The sequence below is a fragment of the Cricetulus griseus genome, chromosome 2 (assembly GCF_003668045.3).
Source record: "Cricetulus griseus strain 17A/GY chromosome 2, alternate assembly CriGri-PICRH-1.0, whole genome shotgun sequence".
Classification (NCBI taxonomy): Eukaryota; Metazoa; Chordata; class Mammalia; order Rodentia; family Cricetidae; genus Cricetulus; species Cricetulus griseus.
The window spans coordinates 106795248-106815031 of record NC_048595.1 but is presented as its reverse complement, the minus strand read 5'-3'; the positions used below and the strand labels follow the sequence as shown (position 1 = coordinate 106815031).

General features: G+C 39.3%; 1 protein-coding gene across 4 annotated transcripts in view; it reads right to left on the bottom strand.

Moving 5' to 3' along the window:
- C9orf72 (C9orf72-SMCR8 complex subunit) overlaps positions 1–10005 on the bottom strand; it is a 30853-nt gene extending 20848 nt beyond the window's left edge. For 2 of the 4 annotated variants that reach the window (XM_027403385.2, XM_027403388.2), the window contains exons 1-3: positions 9752–9821; positions 2303–2788; positions 1112–1171 (exon numbers count right to left, since the gene is read on the bottom strand). In XM_027403385.2, coding sequence (XP_027259186.1) covers positions 1112–1171; positions 2303–2746 — 504 coding nt within the window. In that variant the 5' untranslated portion in view covers positions 2747–2788; positions 9752–9821. Of the gene's footprint in view, positions 1–1111; positions 1172–2302; positions 2789–8235; positions 8490–9751; positions 9822–9880 lie in introns of those variants that run through there. The other 2 variants (XM_027403386.2, XM_027403387.2) reach the window with 2 other exon arrangements.
- Between the last annotated feature and the right edge of the window lie 9779 nt (positions 10006–19784).

Here is a 19784-nt window from a genome sequence, read left to right as displayed (position 1 = left end):
GAAGATAAAGGATATTACCAGCAAATTTCAATAATAAAACAAATAACTCTACCATGGAATACATATAAATAGTCTGAGTTTTAAAAACTGCCTACTGCTGGCTTTGAACTTCTAGACAGATACCTCAGGCGTATTTACACTCCCTTCACACTGTAGCATCTTCTGTGAAAATAGTTGTAGAAGGAATACCTTTTAACAGTTGTATGCACACAGGGCTTGCACAGGTCTGGACCTAATGAGGTCCCAATGCTAAGGGGAAGTGGATGTAAGCCCACATCCCTCACCCAAAAACTATCTTCAACTGACAACTGCTCATAAGTGAAAAATTAATTTTCTCCAAAAGTCTCACTGGGTATACAGACCACTCTGAAAGCCAGGCCCCATGCTCAGCAGTAGATGGCCAACACAAAACAGAGTCAGTGGCATTTTTGGAGGTTCTATACTCATAATGCCATGTCAAGGATTTTCCTTTTCCTTACGAACATATTATGATTTTCGGTTTTGTGTTTTTAATGGGATGTCTGTGTATGTAAATGTGTATGTCTATGTCTATATGTGTTTCTTGAGCTTTTTCTTTTGTTCTTTTTTCTTCTATTTATTTGTCTTGTCCTATTCTGGTTTGTTTTCCTTTAATTTAATGTCACTTTATTATTATTATTATTTAGATGTTTGTTTATGTAGTCATTAGAGAGAGAAAGAATGGGTATGGTTTGGGTGGGTAGGGAAGTGGGGGAGGTTCTGGGAGGAGTTGAGGGAGGGGAAACCATAATCAGAATATATTATACTTAAAAAACTATTATAAATAAATAAATCACATGTAATTTCTTACTTTTGCTATGAGTAAATGATCCCAGAGTTATTCTGACAGATTGAAAAAGGGTGGCCAAATATTAATTTGTAGACATAATTATTTTTTTTTAATTCAAGGCTTCAGATTTGGGCTGCAGAAATTTTTATTTAGTTTATTCTATTCAGCTTCACAAGAATTATTCGTTTTCAGGCTCCCTTTGTAAATCACTACATCTTTAGCTCCTTCACCAAGGTACCCACCAGCTTTACACAGACATAAGCAGTGGGCAGTGTCACTGGCAGCATGTGAATTGCACTCTACCTGATCTTCCATTCTCTCTGTGCCTTCCAAAACAATTTTCTGGACATTTTCTTGTCTTTCCTAAGAAAAAGAAAATTTACTTAACAAATACATTTTGATGCCTGTTCATTTTTCAATGTACATGCGTTGTCATGTGTATTTCACAAGAAACTATCCCAACAAGTCCACGCTCCCCAACACAACATAAAATATAATCAAAGTATCCTTTCTTCTAGAGTAAAGATATGAGATAATTTGGCAGAAGAGAGTCCACATAACACCTGTGGCTTCAAAAGAAAATAATTACACACTATTCAAATCAAACGGGATTGACTTGTATCTGAGGAACAGAGGAACGCCTGCTTAAGTTTTGTTCATTTCTGGGACCAGATCTCACTAGGCAGACCAGGCTGGCACAGAACTCAAATCCTCTTGCCTGAGACTTGAGCCCTTCAACTACGTGCCTGTGCTACTACCTGCAGGTAAGCTTTTTAAATCTGGTGATTTTCATCAAGTGTGTCAGAAATAAGGAAGCGAGTCCAAGACAGGTGTAACAAAGAAAACTAGTCTTAAGAAAATGCTATTTCCTTTTATAATACATCAGAGGCCTTATAAAATTAGTCTTATAAAATTAATGGACTTTCAGGATGGTATTAAACCATAAAATAGGAAGAATTGAGTTTGTTCTTTATATATGCCAAAAATACACAGCAAGGTAAATATCAGGAGAAAACAAGATGTCCTTTAGCTAAATTTGCAAATTGAAGAAATGAATTTCCTAGAATCCATTTGGTCTGTGCTCCCCATTTTACAAAACTGGGAATTTGGGAAAGTGGCTTCTCAACAAAATGTTATGTGGCTGGCAGCTTATAAAACCTTTCAACTTTTATATTTTCACACAGTTGTAAGTCATCCGTGAAAGGGAAAACAAAAAGGATTTACAGTCAAAGCTTCCGAAACAAATTGAGACTAAATGTCAATTCTTCTAAGCCTTAACTTTTCACTTGCAATGGAGAGCCACTATCATCTTCCATTATCACCATGAAGACCACAGTCACTGAGACCAGATCTCTCTGTGTCCAGGAAACACAAAATAATAGCTACTGTCTGGATTTGGCTGCATATAATTGCCAAAACTTAAATTTAAATGTACCAGAAAAAAAAAAAACTTTCAATGATCAGGTTACCAGGAACATGCTAAAAAGCCCTTACCTTATGCATCCATATCCTTCCTTTCCGAATAATGTGTGTTAATCTGTCAACACACACTCTGTGAAGTGGGAGGTAGAAACTAAGTTCTGTCTGTGGAAGTATAATTGATAGTCCGTAAGTGCTTCGGTCTCCATTCCAGTTTCCATCGAAGATTAATGAAACAATAATTACTCCTTTTTCAGATAAGACAAAGAACTTTACATCAATAGCTCCACTCTCTGCATTTCGAAGAATTTCTCCATTTAGAGTGTGGTTGGCAAGAAAAGTTATTTCTCCATCACTGAGAAGTACCTGTTCTGTCTTTGGAGCCCAAATGTGCCTTACTCTAGGACCGAGAATATTATCCCAGTAAGCAAAGGTAGCTGCCAACAATGGTGATTCACCACTTAAAGCAATCTCTGTCTTGGCAACAGCAGGAGATGGTGGTGGGCAGATAGTAGACATCCCTGCATTTCAACTCTCACATTATCCAAATGCTTGCAAAAGCTAAACAGGAACATATAAAAACAGTGATTAGGCTCAGCCATTTAAAGATATCCATCCAAACCCCAATTGACTTAGAAAAATGTTATATTCTAATATAAACAAAGAATAAGCCTTTATTATCTCCAAATTCTAATGACTGGATATTGGTCCCTAAACCATTTCAACCAAAGAACAAAAGAGGAAGGGGAGGACTTTGCATAAGTGAATGAAACCTCATTTGCAAGTAGGTACAGTTAGATCAAGATAGTCCATGGTAGAGTAGAATGGATTCTAAGACAATGACTGTGGTGCTTAAGAGAAGAGAGGGAAGGGCAGGGAGAGGAGAGGGAAGCAAAGCAAAGCAAGCCAGCTGCATGAAGACAAAGGGCAGGAACCAGACTGCTGAATCTGGAAGGCAAGAGTACCCTGGAATACTGGTCACCACCAGATGTGGAAGAGACAAGGAAGTTTCCCTGGAGCCTTCAGAAGATTGTGTTCCTGACAACCATTTGACATTGGCATCAAGGTTAGGGTTTATAGAACCGGGACCACAAACTGCTGCTGTTTTAGTTTGTGTTTTTGTTATAGTGTTCTTAGAAAAGTAATTAAAAAACCTGACAGCAGAAATACCATAAAACTATAAAAAGACGTGAGATCAGAAACAACAACACAGAGCAAACAGCTCTGTCCCTTTCAGTGAGTTCTGGCTACTAAGGAACTGAAGCCCAATACTCCTGCTTAAAATGACACTGAGACAGGGAGACAAGCATAAACAAAGACATTAGTTCAGAAGGCAGCAAAGCAATGTGAAGGGCTTATACTAAGTTGTTAAAAATAGAAGAGTTTCAGTTACTCAGAACACAGAAAACAAACAGAAGAGCGAACAAGCTTGCAGCCAAGCAGGAGTCAGGGTTCCACATCTGGATCTTCATTCATTTGAACACATTTCTCTGGAAGAAGAAACTCTACATACTATTTGAATAAAGTCAATAATTTTTACAAATATTATAATTAAAGAAAGACATGTAATCAAAGTAGAAAAACCACTTATAACAAAATGTAAGGTGGCAGTACTGGAGGAAGCTAATGGGTAAACTATGATAAACCTGTAATTTGCCTGTATGATTACTTTGGGAGTGAACATCTGATCTGCAACAAACTGATGTCCACGTAAGTAATTTTACTTGAGAATGTTTATCTACTGGGCTGGCAAAACTGTTCAAACAGTAAAGGTTCCTGCCACCATGCTCAGTGACCTGTACTCAGTCCCTAAGATCCACACGGTGAAGGACATAACTAACCCCTCCCATTTTCTCTCTCTTATCTAATCTTGTCAAGAGAGTTTAGAGTCTCCTGCAAAGGAGTAACATCTATATTTAGAATGCTGAGTGAGTGTTTTTTTTAATCATATTATGATTAGGCATACAGAACTTGGCAAAATGCTTAACTCTAGGGAATAGTTTACTCGGAATTTTTACATGTGCATTTTTAATTTCAGAAATTCACTTAGGTAATATTTACTTTTAATATATGTCAATTTGATAGTCTGAAGAGACCACATACTGTATAAGATGCACAGCTTGAGTAAGGTATTGAATATTTTGGATACAATTGGAAACGTCAGTTTTCAGTGAGGGCATAGAGAAATGTAATGTGAATTAAAACTGTAACGGTGCCATTGTCCTTAACAGCAGCAAACTGGAGGCCAACACGACAAATTAACTGAACATACAACCATAAACTTATATGGCAGACATATTTCTTTTCCATTCTTTCTTTTTGTTTGTTTGAAAAGTGAATAATTCTAGGGTGGGCCCAAATGAATGAATAATGTGCACAGAAAATATGGTCCTTGAAGATGTGACCAGCAGTGAAATAAATTCAGATGACGTTCCACAGACACTTCTTTCCTCGATGACATTAAAATACGATCTTGTAAAAGAATGTTTCAGAGGTGGGTACACATCTCAGTGGTAGAGCCCTTGCTTAGCATGTGCAAGACCCTGGGTCTCATCACCAGCACCAAAGGAAGAGAACATTTCATGTTTATGTCCCATACTTAAACATGCAAAATCAATATAATATAGTCAAATTCCACTAGAACTTTTGTAGCATTACCAGCAATAAAATCTTTAGACATGAGGATTTAAATTTTTTTAAAGACCTATCATTATTCCTTTCATTAGTTGAGAAATATTTTCATCTATCTAAAGAAGCAGTTTTCAACCTGTGGGTCACAACCCTTTGGGGGTCACATATCCTAGATATTAGACATTTACACTACAATTCATAACAGTAGCAAAATTACGGTTATGAAGTAGCAATGAAAATATTTTTATGGTTGGGGTCCTGACAACATGAAGAACTGTATTAAAGGGTCATAGCATTAGGAAGGTAGAGGAACCTATTGTGAACCAAGCACTATCTGATGCTTGATCATAAACCTTTGCCTTGAAAATTGTCTCCATTTTTGGTCTATTCCCCATATTTATATGCTAATGAAATCTATCTTTACAAAAAGGTGAATAACTCTAAATAGAACAGTACAGTTCAAATATTCCATCATTACACTGGAAAGAAAAGCACTTTTTAAAGCAGAGCATAATCCTAAAGAATTATGGGAAAACTTTTAACCTGATTGTTAATTAGACTATTATCAGCCATTAATTTTACTTAGCCTTTATTCCTAGTCTAATTATCAAGAAAAGAAAAGACCAAGGATCATATTGGGTTGTTCAGCTTCAAATTTAGCCTGCCCCCAAATAGTACTTCCTTCTTACCCCCAGGATATGAAGTTTAAGCCCTCCACTGAATATCTAAATTGCAGAGTATATCTATGTGCTGCCCTTTTCTTTACATTTTATTTATTATAAGGTGTAACTTACAAATTAGACACAAAGAGATCATTAACAAAATATAACTATTAATAATGCACTAGAATAATAATGAGCTATATGAATGTGTTCTCTTTCTGAAATCTTATTGGATTAGACTCACTCTTCTTCCTGTGATAAGTCATGATACACACTACAAGATGCCATGAGCTGTGATGAAGTAAGGTGAATGGCACAGGCCTTTAGGCTACTGCTGTCCTTCTGATTCGGTCAGATCTCTGAGCTACGGCAACCATGATGGTTAGATGTTAGGAGAAGGAAATGGTCCAGAAGCTTCCACCACTGAAAGTTATGCCCAATTCTTTTGAAAAAAACCATGTATTGTGTTTCTTTTTAAGTTACCCATTTGTTGCTGCAGCAGTTATAATCCTTATGATGGCTTTATGCTGAGCTCTTTCCGAGGCCTGTATTCCATAGCTCTGTCCTTTAATGCCTTTGCAATTTATATACATCATCCTCATCATATTTCTATGTCTACATCTCAGGCTGTTTCAGTTTCTTCTTCCCCTTTTTCTGCAGATTAGTAAACATGTTCTTTTAATTCCTCATTTGTGATAACTTCCCAGAAGCTTCAGCCTTTCTACACATCAAGCGTGCTAGCAAAGTCTTCAGCAGCTTGAACTGCAGCTTCTCTTTTAAGCTTTATGTTTCTCTAGTTCATATCTATTCCTGCATCAGTGCAGCCACCTTGTGAATGGCTTAGTGTCACTCGCTTTCAGAGAACTTTAAAATTTATTTAATTGTGCTTATTTACTTATGATGCATATTTATTCTTATTTATATATTTGCTATTGTTATTATTATGTATACATATTTAATTTTATGTTTTGCCTGCATGTGCCTGCCAGGTGCCTGTGAAGGTTCCTGGGTCCTCTGCAAGAGCAAGTGCTCTTAACCACTAAGCCATCTAACCAGTCACTTCAGAACTTTAGCTGAAATCTTTTAACAAGACTAATGCGTTAGACACAACATGCTGTAAGCATCTCATCAGAACATGGCTTCTTGATTATGTCTTCCACCTACAAATTCAACTTCTTAAAAGATATGAAGTATTTATTGTGCATTGTGGTTATCACTTTGTAAAATGAATTCAACAGTAAGACCAACGTAACTTTTATCCCTTTTTACAATTTCACAAAAGATTTAGTCTTATAGTAATATAAGCATATCCCACCCCACCCCCACTCCCATTTATGGTGAGAACTTCCACCTTAAAAGAGGTTACTTCATCGCTTCTCTTAGGCAAATCCAAATTACCAGTATCATTTCCTATGCTATGAAGCTATTATTAAGTAAAATGAGGGTTAAATACAGGTGACCTTATAAGTAAAATGTCTACCAAGTGACTAGGAAGCAGGAGGTATTATCCAGTGTGGATACAATGAACACAGATGTACTGGACAAAGGGATCAACCATGTCCTGGGCAGGACCAAGCAGAAGGTGCAAGACAGTATCAGGCTGTTCCAAATAGCATGTTGCTTAAAACTTAAAAATGGTTTATTTCAAGAATATTTTTGGACTGTAGTTGAATGTCAATGAAATCATGAAAAGGGGGAAATTACTATAACCTAAACAATGAAGTATTATTGAGAAGTATAATTAGGGAAGCTGTATGATTTTTACTATCACTTGAAATGAAAATCCATATACAAATGTGGCAAAAAAATTTCAGTTTAAATTTTTAAAATTTTTACAAGACCTGGGTCTTCTGAGGGAAGCCAGGATCCAAACTGAGTGAGATGGTGTCTTGTCACTTTACAAATAAAACTCAGGGTTCATGAGGGTTTAACTAATACTTCCAAAAGTAACAACAGTGTATTTATGTAAATAAACAGGTTAACATTGTTAGCAGACAGGTACATTTGAGTCTTGTTTTTCTTTAAACCTGTGTTAAAAAAAAAAAAAAAAAGAGCTACCTCTTTTTTTTTTTTTTTTAACCTCAGGTTCCTTTTAAGAAGTTTTTGCCTAGGGCTGTGAAGAGCCTTATACCACCATACAGCTCTCACTTGTAACAATGCTTTATTTCTCCCAGTGGGGGAGGGGGGGCACAAACCAGCTCCATTAGCCTAACAGGAACTAGCTAAGGCCTCTGTAAGGCAAGGAAGACCAGCCTTTGACATTCTTTACAAATGTTCAATTTCAGTCAAGACTCACACATTCATGACATGATCACTATACCATCTCTCATAGTTTCTCAGGCAGACTAACCTAACACTTTGGAACTATTCAATTAACATGGGGCTCTAGGGCAGGCTTGAAAAAAATCTTACTCATTCAATCATTCTCTAAAAGCAAATAGTGGATGGCCAACATAGCCAAGCAGGCTATTTTTACCAATAACTTCTTAAGTTATATTGACAGTTCTCTCCCGGAACATTAAATACTTGCTTATTGTACAACCTGCAGTGCCGTCTGTAGTTTCTCATTTTGTGTGGGATGAAATAAGAGTGTGATCACCTCCAGGCAGTCTCCTACTAACTCAGCTTCCCCACAGTGCAGTGCTAGTCAGCAGTGTCTCACACAGACAGCACTAGCTCCTCCTGACCCAGATTATTTATTTGAAGGTTTAGTACCTGTAGCAAACTTTAATCCAAAAAGAGTAAATGAAAATCTCCGGAAGAATATAGTTTGTAGGTTTTAAGCGACATATCATGCTGGGTAGTGTGATGAAATCGTGTGCTGTCTGCTCCAAGGTTGTGAGTCACCCTTTTGTCCAGCGTATTCATGCTATCCATACCGAATGCCACTAGTTACTTCTCTGTCCTCCTGGTTATCAGATCAGGTGTCCAAGTACCAAGGTGTCTGCATTCGGGTGAGCCTTGTCTTACTTAACAGGGGTGAAAGTACAGTGAGCTACTTTGAAACAGAGAGATTATATTCACAGAGCTTTTATTACAGCATTGCTGCAATAGTTCTACTTTATTATTAGTTATTTTAATCTCTTATTGTGCCTAGTTTCTAAACTGTATCATATGTATGATATATAGAGGGAAAAACACCCACACTCAGGAGATAGTATATATACGTGCTTCTTTTCAATGGGTGCCTTCTGGCATGGCCTCTTAAACATATGGTATGATTACAATATCAATATTTCAAATATTCTGATCCCATATCATTAGCATCCATGTACTACGGTCTTTTATTTTCTGTGCTGTCTCTGTATTATAAACTTTCCAAGATGACTAGTGATCCTATCTCAAAGTATTTTCCAGTCTTTTGAGGGGCCCTCTGTACAAAGTAAAAGTACTATTAAGATAGACTATGTATCCGGTTTACACTATTGGTGATGGACAGGAACAATGTGGATAGGAATTTATCCACCTGCCAGGACAAAACTCTACCGGAGGCTAATCCCCAAACCAGAAAACCCATCGCGGGCAAATGCACGATTTCTCTCCTCTTCTCTCCTTTCTCTCCTGGCCAGACAGACCCTACGTGGACAGACTCAATAATCAGTGCGCTTCTCTCTAACTGATTACCATCAGTCAAGTGATGCCCAAGTCACAATGGTCACTTCCTTTAGTAAGTCTGTGCAACCGCGGAATTGTGAAGCAACCAGGTCATGTCCCACAGAAAAGGGGAACACCCTGCCCAGAGCTGCAGCCCACGTTACTGAGCATCGGCACTCCTTACAAACTTCTGTGAAATCCCGCCAGCGTGCTGCCCATCCCTCCTCCCATCCCACCCGCGCTTTCTCCTCCCGGGCGGGGACCCTCGGTAAACCCCAACCGGTCCCAGGACCGTCAGCGTTCCGGCTGTCGCAGGGCCAGGCCCCTGGGGCCCAGGCTTCTGGCGACGGAGGCCGCGCCCGCGGTATTCCCAGCGGGTTACCGCAAGGACCCCGGAGAAGCTCGGGGTCGGGGCACGCGGGCGGACAGCAGAGACGAGGCCCACGTCAACCCCTCCTCGCCGCCGCGGCCCCCGCAACTCCACCGCTCGCTGCGCTGCAAAGCCAAGGGAGCTTTCGCTCAGGGGACAGGGAGGAATTCAGCCCGCAAAAGAAAAAAAGAAATCCCGCTGGTACCCGGCGCCGGCCGGCAAGCCGACCGAAGCAGCAGCCCCGCTCCGCCCGCGAGTCTCACTCACCCACTCGCCGCTGCTGAGCTTCCACCGCGGGCGAAGGGACCACAACCGCAGCCCTCTCCGGGCCCCGCCCCGGGCCCGCCCTGGCCACGCCTCCGGGCCCGCCCCGTTGTGGCCCCGCCCCCAGCCTACCCAGGTGCGGGGTTCCGCGGGGGTCTCTCTGCAGGTCTCCGCGATTTTGTTCCCTCTTTGGTCTTTGGTCACCCTTGTGGAGCAAACACTGAGCTGAGGCAACCAGTACGCACCTCCCTAGCACATCCTCTCTAGTCTGTCTGGACACGCCCACAGAGAAGGAAAGGGCAATTGGGGGGGGCTGACACTACAAACGCCATCTTTTACGTGGGCGGAACTTGTCTCCGCTTGACGCGCCTCTGTTTCCTAGTGGGACACCGTAAGTTCCGGCTTCGCGCTTTCAATTTGCTCTGCCTTTGCCTTGCGACGCCAGTGACAGAGTGCCAGGCGGAGGCTGACTTGCGCTTTTTGTCTTTTCTTCCAAACCCTGGTTAGGATACATAGTGCCATCTGCGTTAGGGAAACCTGCTGGGCCCCCAAAAGTATACTTAGTGGTTTTAAGTAGTTTTGGTTTTGGTCGGCAGGTAGTGGGTGCTCAACAAATATTTGATGAATGAGTGGATTTCTTTTTGGCCATATGACACAGTTAACTACCATTCGCTCAAGCCACAAGAAGCACAATTTGTAATCCCCCCCCCATGCCTTTTCTTCTAAACGTCATTCTTGATAAACTGCATAATGCCTAATCTTTTTGGTTTGTGTTATGGTTTTTCACTACAGATGAGTAGCGTTTAACATTTTTTCAGCAGGTTGTCATTTACAGAAAAAGACAGGATAATACCTCTCAAGTCCACATCTTCGGTAAAAACAGACCTCTCACCGGGTATTGCACTTTTTTTTCTTTTTAAACTAAACAATAGCCATCTATCAAGTTCTTACACTGTTTTGTATTATGCTCTTCAGTTTACACAAAGAATTATACTTCATGTGTGGAGTTAAAAATACATCCAAATACACAGAACCAGAATACAATCATGTTTGGAAGGCTGGGGTTAGGAGTGAGATGCAATATAGGTGGGTGAATTTACAGGTAAGTCAGACAAGTGAGGCTAGCCACCCAAAGTACAAGATGAGGAAGATGTTTATACTATATCCCATACTGAAAATTCACTAAGTAGGTTTTAGGCTCTCTCTCTCTCTCTCTCTCTCTCTCTCTCTCTCTCTCTCTCTCTCTCTGTGTGTGTGTGTGTGTGCTGTGTGTGTGTGTGTGTGTGTGTGTGTGTATTTGTTTATCTGTAGTAACCCAAAGATGTCAAAGTAATTGATTGGATCAATTTTTTTTTTTGTGATCCCTACTAGATGCAGAGGGCTTTTGTTTGGTGTCTGTTGAAACAAGCCCTTCTCTTTTAAAGGTGGTGATTAAAATTAACACGGCACTTCAGAGTAAGGACTAGAACTTGAATTAAGTGCCTGAGGAAAGAATATATCTCCCCAGTTTTTCCTACTTCAAACTTTTGCCTAGAGACAAAAATAAACAGTGTCTACCAGATATCTGACTTTGTTCCATATCAGTCCTAGAATAAGTAGGTTTTATAAAAAAAAACAATAAATAAAAACAAACCAAGAAAGGACTAGGGGTTTAGCTCAGTGGGTAAAGAGAGGGCTTGCCTAGCATGGATGACTCACTGGGTTCATCCCTACCATATCTCCCCCTCCCCCCAGATAAATAATGAAATAAAGAGACCTAAATTTTGTATGACCAGCAGGGTGGTGGTGGTTATATATTTTTAATCCCAGCACTTGGCAGGCAGAGGCAGGTGGATATATGTGAGGTAGAGGCCAGCCTGGTCTACAGAGTGAGTTCCAGGACATCTAGAGCTATACAGAAAAAACCTGTCTTGAAAAACCAAACCAAACCAAACCAAACAAACAAAACCCATTTGTAAGACCACAAGAAATGAAACAAATCATGATATGTTATGTAATATTCCTTTACATTATGTGAAGATGTGTCACTATGATTGGTTTAATAAAAAGCTAAATGACCAATAGCTAGGCAGGACCTCTGGACAGAGAGAGCTCTGGGAAAAAGAAAGGTGGAGTCACCAGGAAACAGAGGGATCAGACATGCAGGAGGAGAGGTAAAAGCTTCTGAGTCATGTGGCAACATGCAGATGAATATAAATGGATGAATTTAAGTTTTAAGAGCTAATAGGACAAGCCTAAACTATAGGCTAAGCTTTTAAAATTAATAAGTCTCTGTCATTACTAGGGGGCCAATGGTCCTGAAGAAAAATCTGCCTACAATGATAAAACTTATATCTTTGCACTGTATTTTGTGACTAATAAATGGAAACCTTTTCTTCCACATCTGATGGAACAATTACTTAGTCACTGGTGCAGTAGTATATATCTTTAATTGGATTGGAGCAAAACTTTAATAATCAGGAAGAAAATAATAAGTGTATATGTTGGCCCATAATTCTTTTGTTGCCTGAAGGTGTAACACAGTCTAGCACACATCTTCACATCTTTCCTTCAGGGAAACAAAGAAAAATGTGTAGGAATGTGATCTGTGGTATTGATGTGGGAGATGTTTAACCCATATTCTCTCAAACTTTCTAAATAAACCACCTCAAATAACTCTAGGCTCTAAGTGGAAATACATTTTGCCATAGAACTATGTCTCCAGGGCTAAAAATGTAGTACATTTGGTAGAGGGCTTGCCTAGCATGCATTGGTTCTCTCCCCAACACCAAACCTGGTGAGATGGTAAACACCTATAATCTGAGGCAAAGGGTTAGAAGTTCAAGGTCATCTGAGGCTACATGGCAGGTTGATGGCTCTTGATGGGGTATACATAAGAGACTCCATCTAATAAAAGGACAAGGAGGAGCATCTCATCAAACAAGACCAAGAACTGTACCCCCTTCCCAACCACAATTAACACCCTTAAAGACCCTATATAGAAAAATTTGAACTATTCATGTTTAATTAACGTTCAACTGTACAACGACTCCAACAAGTGGAATGTTAAAGCAGATTAACGGGTTGGGCTCTGCAATCATAACAGATATTAAGTATTCTCTCCTTTAGCTTAACCATTAAACTTTGGACAGGTCTTCACTTCTTGGTGCTTCATTTTCTACAGTGTTAGATTACTTTGGGTGACTTCAAGGAAGGAAGAAAAAGCAGAAAGAGAGAGAGTCCAGTCTGACCTTTAGGCAGGACTCTTTATTCATGGCAAGGGGACATTTTGTTATCCATATGTGAGGATGGCAAAATGCCTACAGAAAAAACTGGCCGTGGCCCTCTTAATAGGGGCACAAATGATTACCAGAGGTATATTCCTTTTGTAGTTCCTCCCTTCTGGAGCTGTCTGCAATAGCTGCAAAGGACGTTTGTAAGTGTACTCTTTTAGCAGGAAACAGTCACTCAGCAGCAAAATAGCATGCCCAGTAATCTCTTGCCTGGTTTTTGTTAGGTCTGTGTGCAATCAAGCAAGTTATAAATTTAGACCAGGTCATTCTAGAAGTGATGATTCTACTTTCATTTTGGTAACTACTACTCAGAGATAACAGATGTGATAATAAATGACTTATAATTCTCTTATGCCATGCATATATGTCAGAACGCAGAGAACCTTCTTGCTACATCACAAATGCCAGTTGTCAGGAAGGCTTTTCTCCATCTTCTCTGCTAGTATGCTTCAGAAGTGTAATATATATTGCTTCAGAGCTGGAACCAAGGGCTTGTTGATTAGCTCCTTCTTACAGAGATTGCAGAAAATTAGATGTGACTGAGACTTGCAAGTGAACAATTTCATGACAGACACGGATGAAGAATATTACTATATAAATTACACAGTCCATTTTAATTTCTCTTAGGTAATGTAATTTTATGTGGTTGCCTTCCTTAATCATTGAAGACTTAATAAACACTCACTTTATGATGCATTGCTGTTTGTTGAAATATGAATGGAACAGCACTTAAATAAGACACATCAAGGTGGAACCTTAGTTTGTTGAGCCACTATGATATAATGATTTAGAAAAGGCTAGGGAGTTGCTGTCTGGAGCCAACACTTTATAGTTCTAACAACACACAATGTAGCTGTAGCACTGCAAGAAAATATCATTAGGACACAATAACTTTTTGGCTCCTCTCAGAACTCATGATTTTATCAACGATATCCTCAGTGAGAGAAATGCCATCCTTTAACCAGGTATTAGATTTTGTTCCTATACATTGGTGGTATGCACCTTGTATGTAACTGTTTCTATTGATGGAAGCCCCAAAGTAGTTCCAGGGGAGGGATTTCCTAGCTCATTGCATATCATAAAACACAGGAAAGCAAAACATCATCTTAAATCTTAGACATTAATGTATAACCACAAAGAGAATATGAAATTCTGTTTCTTTAAAGGAAGAGAGAATTTGCGCTTGCACATGTCTAATACTTGGGTAGATTACAGATGCAGCCAACAGTGCATTTGATAGTGCAATTGCTAATGGTTTCCATGCAGAGGAGTAAGAGCATTCTTTCCAACCACACACTTCCAAGGTTAGCTCAGAATGTGCCCTGAGCAACTCTGTCAAGTGTCACCATCTACTTGGAACCATTAGCAATTTTGCAGTTGTGTTTATATTTTATTGCATCTAATGGGGCTTGGTAAGCAGGACTTTTCAATATTATTGGTATGAAAAACTCTCAGTGGTGTCACAATCTATTTGAAACCGAAGACCATATGCCTATAGTTTTACCTGTGGATTCATCTGTTTTTTAACAAATTTTGATTAGGAAAAGTCATGAGTCTAGTTGAAACCATTCAAACTATTGAAAAGTGTTATCCTTGAGATGGTTTTCTCCTCTTCCTCCTTCTCCCCCAAACCCAAAGGGATATCACTCTGTATCCCAGGTTGGCCTGGTACTTGAAGCAATCCTCCTGCCCAAAACTCGGTTGTTTTGAAAATCATTTCATTTAAGAGTCAGAGTCACATTGGTTTAAACCAAATGAGAAGCTATGGGGAAGCTTAAGTCTTTCTTGCCACCAGCTTAGCTTCTTTCTTATTGCCCTTTTCACTAGTTCTTTAACTCAACAGAGGGACAGAAAACTAATATCTCAGGGCCAGTTTAAGGTCATTTAGTTAAAACAAATATAGTGTGTTCTTTCATTTGCTTTTTTTCTGTGTAAAAGTTATGTTAACAAATTTGGTCCTTTCTCTTCTACACAGATAGGGCCTGGCCCACCTTTAACTTTCTAGAGATGCCTGTGTGAAGTTCTCACTGGACCTGAACTGATTTTGTACATCACTTGTGCAGGAGCATGGCAGAGCAATCTACACCATTTCTAACATCATTTTATCTGAGAAATTATTTCACACATTTTGTGAGATTTTCCCATTATATTCTAATGTGTTATGAAATCATTTTTCTAAAAATGACATTTTCTATTTTTTCTGACATCTAGCAATACTAATTTCATATGTTCATCTTGCATTTGCCAATCTGGCTGAATATCATTTCTGGTTATGTTTTTAAAAAACATAAAAATCAAACAAAATAAATATGCCTTAAACCAAAGCTAATAGTCATTTCACTTTTGTGTCCCTCCAGACTTCAGTAGCTTCCCATTTTCTTGAGTGTAGTATCCCTTTTATGTCTTCAAAGCCTCATCATAACCTGGTTCTAGTTAGCTTCCAAGGGTTCATTCCTAACTACCTTTCTTTTTTCTCTTGCTGATCCATGTGCTGACTGCTCTGGGGGTCACAGACCTAGCTTGGAATAACTTTACCTCTCAGTTTTGTGTAAGTAAATCTTTATTAATCAATCAATTAATTTAGGTTTTTTTAGAAAGTGTTTTTCTGTGTAACAGTCCTGGCTGTCCTGGAACTCGCTTTGTAGACCAGACTGTCCTCAAGCATACAGAGACCCACCTGCCTCTTCCTCATGAGTACTGGGATTACCAGACCCACCAGGCCTGGCTTGTATAAGTAAATCATAACTCTTGCCATAGGCCATCTCTCCCATGAAGCCTTCCTGTATTTTTCCAGTTGTAACGAATGAGTCATTACTTTGTGTATACTTAATCTCCACTAGTAATGCAAAAGCCAAACTGTCTTTACACTTGACATTTTTAGGGAAAATAGTAGTTATCTAATATTGACAGATATAATAGAAACACTTAGAAAATGTTGGGATGGATGTAGAATGTAAAGTCATGAACTTCGCCGTCATGCCAACTGAGACAAATTTGACTCAAACATTTTATACATGGGTTGCGTCTCTAGTTATCTTTTAGCCTCAAATTCTTCCTCTAGAAGATGATGTCTCTTTGAAGACTAAATGAGATCATCCATGAAAAGCGTTTAGCTTGATGCCTTCCCCAATGTAAGTGAGCCACTATTAACACACGCCACACGCTAGATACTCAGTTGGTGATCAGTGAGCAAATCTGTTCTGAGATCCTAGTTTCAAGATGAAGACACTGAGAGAGAAGGAGAGATGAGAGAGAGAGAGAGAGAGAGAGAGAGAGAGAGAGAGAGATATGAGAGAGAGAGATATGAGAGACAGACAGAGAAGGAAGAAAGGAACCTAGGAACCTGAAACCTGAAGAGAGGAGAGGAAAAGAGAAAACCAAAACCAAAATAAGGACGGGGGTGGGGGGAGAGGGGGTTCTTGCTTAACTTCACAACTGAAGTTTGTCAGATCTGAAATATTTTTGTATGCTAGCAACCAAATCAGGGTCCATTATCAACTCAGACACACACACGCCTCTCCTCAATTAGAGTAATAAGCTTCCTCAAAAGCAGGGTCTTGTTTGAGTCCCTTTCATCTCTCTCTGCATCTCAGCACAGTGATTATCTATGCCAGGTTTCCAATGTGGAATACAATTTAAATTCATGGAATTTCCATTAGAAATAAGAAATTAATAAAATATATCTTTAGGGTATCAGTCTGTCTGACTTCACAAAATGTCACTAAGCTCCAAAAATGACACGTGCTCACATACCAGTACAGAAAATTTTAATCTGAACATCATTACGTTTTTAGGTGACAAAACAGCAGTCCACTCCACAATGAAGGTTTCTATTTAGATATTTCACACACTGCCAAGAAAAATGAGTAAGACACAATGTGGTGGTTTGAATAAAAATGCCCCCTTCCACAGGTCCATAGTGAGTGGAACTACTAGGAGGTGTGGTCTTGTTGGAAGAAGTATGTTTCAGTCACTTCCTGCTGCCCACCCTCAGCTACCTCTCCAGCACCACATCAGCCTGTGTGCCACTATGCTTCCTGTCATGAAGATAGTGGACTAAACCTCTGCACTATGAGCCACCCCCAATTATGCTTTCCTTATAAGAGTTGCTATGATCGTGGTGTCTCTTCACAACCACTTAAGACACCCTGACACATGGGTTTGACCTGTATTTACAGCTAAAGCATTTGTCATGAGTTTGAGATTTGTATATACAATGTAATTAAGTGTTGTTTTTATAGATGCAAGGAAATTTGTTAAGTTGTCATTGCACAAGGGTAGTTCTCTCCCTAAGAGTAAAGGACTGAGCTACAGGCAGGAAAGTCTATTTCAATAACTTAAGGGATGAATTGTGGTGCAATTGTCTCTCATTTCAAAATATGTGGAGAAATAATCATGTTAAATAGCTTATCTAGAAAATTATAGAATATCTACTTGGGCAAATTTAAGACTGAAATTTCACAAGAATTATAGACATAGAGATATCATAATGTACAATAGAACTGAATACTAGGAAGATAGATAGGAGACCTTAAATTTCTTCAAATCACAGTATTTTACCAATATTTACTTTCTTATTCCTAATTGTTCCATTGTCTGCACACTTGCATCCCATGTTCTGGACTATGAAGAGAAGCAGTGTTTGCACACTGCTGGTCATGTCTTGGACTCTCAGTTGCCTTTACCACATTGATCATTAAGGAAAGAGGACACTGCACAGAAAATGTCATAAGAATCTGATTGAAAGACATGTTTCCTGCTAATTAACTGTACATTGTGAGTCAGCAGATTCTTGTTTTATGATCCAGAGAAGGGGGTCAACAGTCCATTTGATGAAATGTATGCACTTTTGTATCCTCCCACCCCACCTTAAATCCAGGGTCTTGTGCTTACTAGGCAAAACACTTTACCACCCAGCTAAATCCTGGATGAAAAGCATATGTGCTGCATTCTTTCATTCCTCCCCCCTCTTCCTTGAGAGAAGTTCTGTTGCTACGTAGCCCAGGCTGCCCTGCCGTGTTGGAATTACAGGTTTGTGCTTCCACACACGGTTCTTCTACATCTTGAGTTTTTACAATCTGCCCTTGCAATCTAATATAATTAAAAAGGAAAAGAAGAAAGAAGTCTTGGCTTACTTGTGTAAACGTGAGGACCTGAGTTCAGATCCCAGCATAAACACAGAAGGCCTGCACAACCCCGTGAGTGCCTCTGACACCAGCTCTGTTGGTAGGAAACAGGAGGATCACTGGGTCTTGCCAGCTGCCAGCCTCACTCAGGAACAGATTCTGTCTCAAGGGAGTAAGGTAAAGAGTGATAGACCCCAGGAATGCAGAGCAGGACACCATGTCCTTTTTCATGGGGATGCATACCACACAGACCTTTTTTTTTTTTTGTAAAGGATCCAAACAAAGAAGAAAGAAAAGAAAAACACAAAAAGGTGCAGGACAGATAACTTAAAATGACTAAATAGCAATTTTTCTTTAACAAAAAAGTGTAGCTTGAATTCGTAAGGCTGCTTGAGCACTGTCCAGTTCAGTTTTCTGAGCGCTTGTTAAAATTAATTATCATACAGCAGCTTCCCTCCCATACCCAACTCCCAGAAAATATGCTTGGAGTGGAAAAAATGCAAATTGGGTTCTGAGGTAATTTTGTACTCCAGGGACAGATTTTTTTTCATTTCACATTGCTTCATGTTGGAAAAGGTTCATTATTATTTATAAAGTGGAACAAGCCCCAAAGCCAATCCATTTTCAGCCGCATTGTCACCTTCAGCATTCCAAACACCACTAAATTCCCAAATGAGGAGGCTAATTCTTTCCTTACAGAGCCATACAACTTGCTTAGGGTATTACAAACATAAGTGACAGCACTTTATCCAGAATAATTTTTATTCTCCACTATCAGCACTCAGATACCTTGTTTAATTTTATAAAATATTTATCACTATTAAATTTCATCTCTTTGAGTAATGTGAGCCTATACTGCCAAAACACTCGGGAGTGTGGACTTTGGAGGTAATTATTACCTGTCAATGATTCTGTTTGTCCAGATGTACTTCTGAAAATATTCATTTTCTTAGTGTGTTTGGTCTGTGAGATGGTTATTTTTTGTGTATGTGCAAATGTGTGCATGTTCTTGTGTGTGTGTGTGTGTGTGTGTGTGTGTGTGTGTGTGTGTGTACATGTATATACATGGCCACATGGATATCAGAGGACAACTTTAGGTGTTGTTATGTAGGTGGTAGAACCAGTTTTCTTTTGAGACAAGGTCTCTTTGGTCTGGAACTTGCCAAAGAGTCTGATCCCAAATTACACTTTTCTCTCATTCACAGCACTGGGGTTTTAAGAACACATTGTCAAGCATAGACTTTCTTTAACATGGGCTTGGGGTAATTAAACTAAGGCACTTTGTCAACTGAGCTATTATTGTTCCAGTTCTAAATAGTATATTTAATATAAAAACTGTAATACTCCATTTTGGATAACCAAACATTATCCTAAATTATCTTAATTAATAATTCTAAATACATAACGGATATATGTTCAAAGCCAAACAACAGTGGATAAAAATGGCCCCCTCTCCTGTACTTCTCCATCCTGACATAAGAACTGTACTTCAGGGCCATTCTTCTGAGTGACAGATTTTACTTTGTGGTACGGTGTTTGTCTGCATGTCTCCAAGGTTACTGTACAGGGTGTCAAAGTTAAGAGATTTCCTGTCTCAACATGAGAACTTCTGGCAGTCAGAACTGCATCAAGACAGCT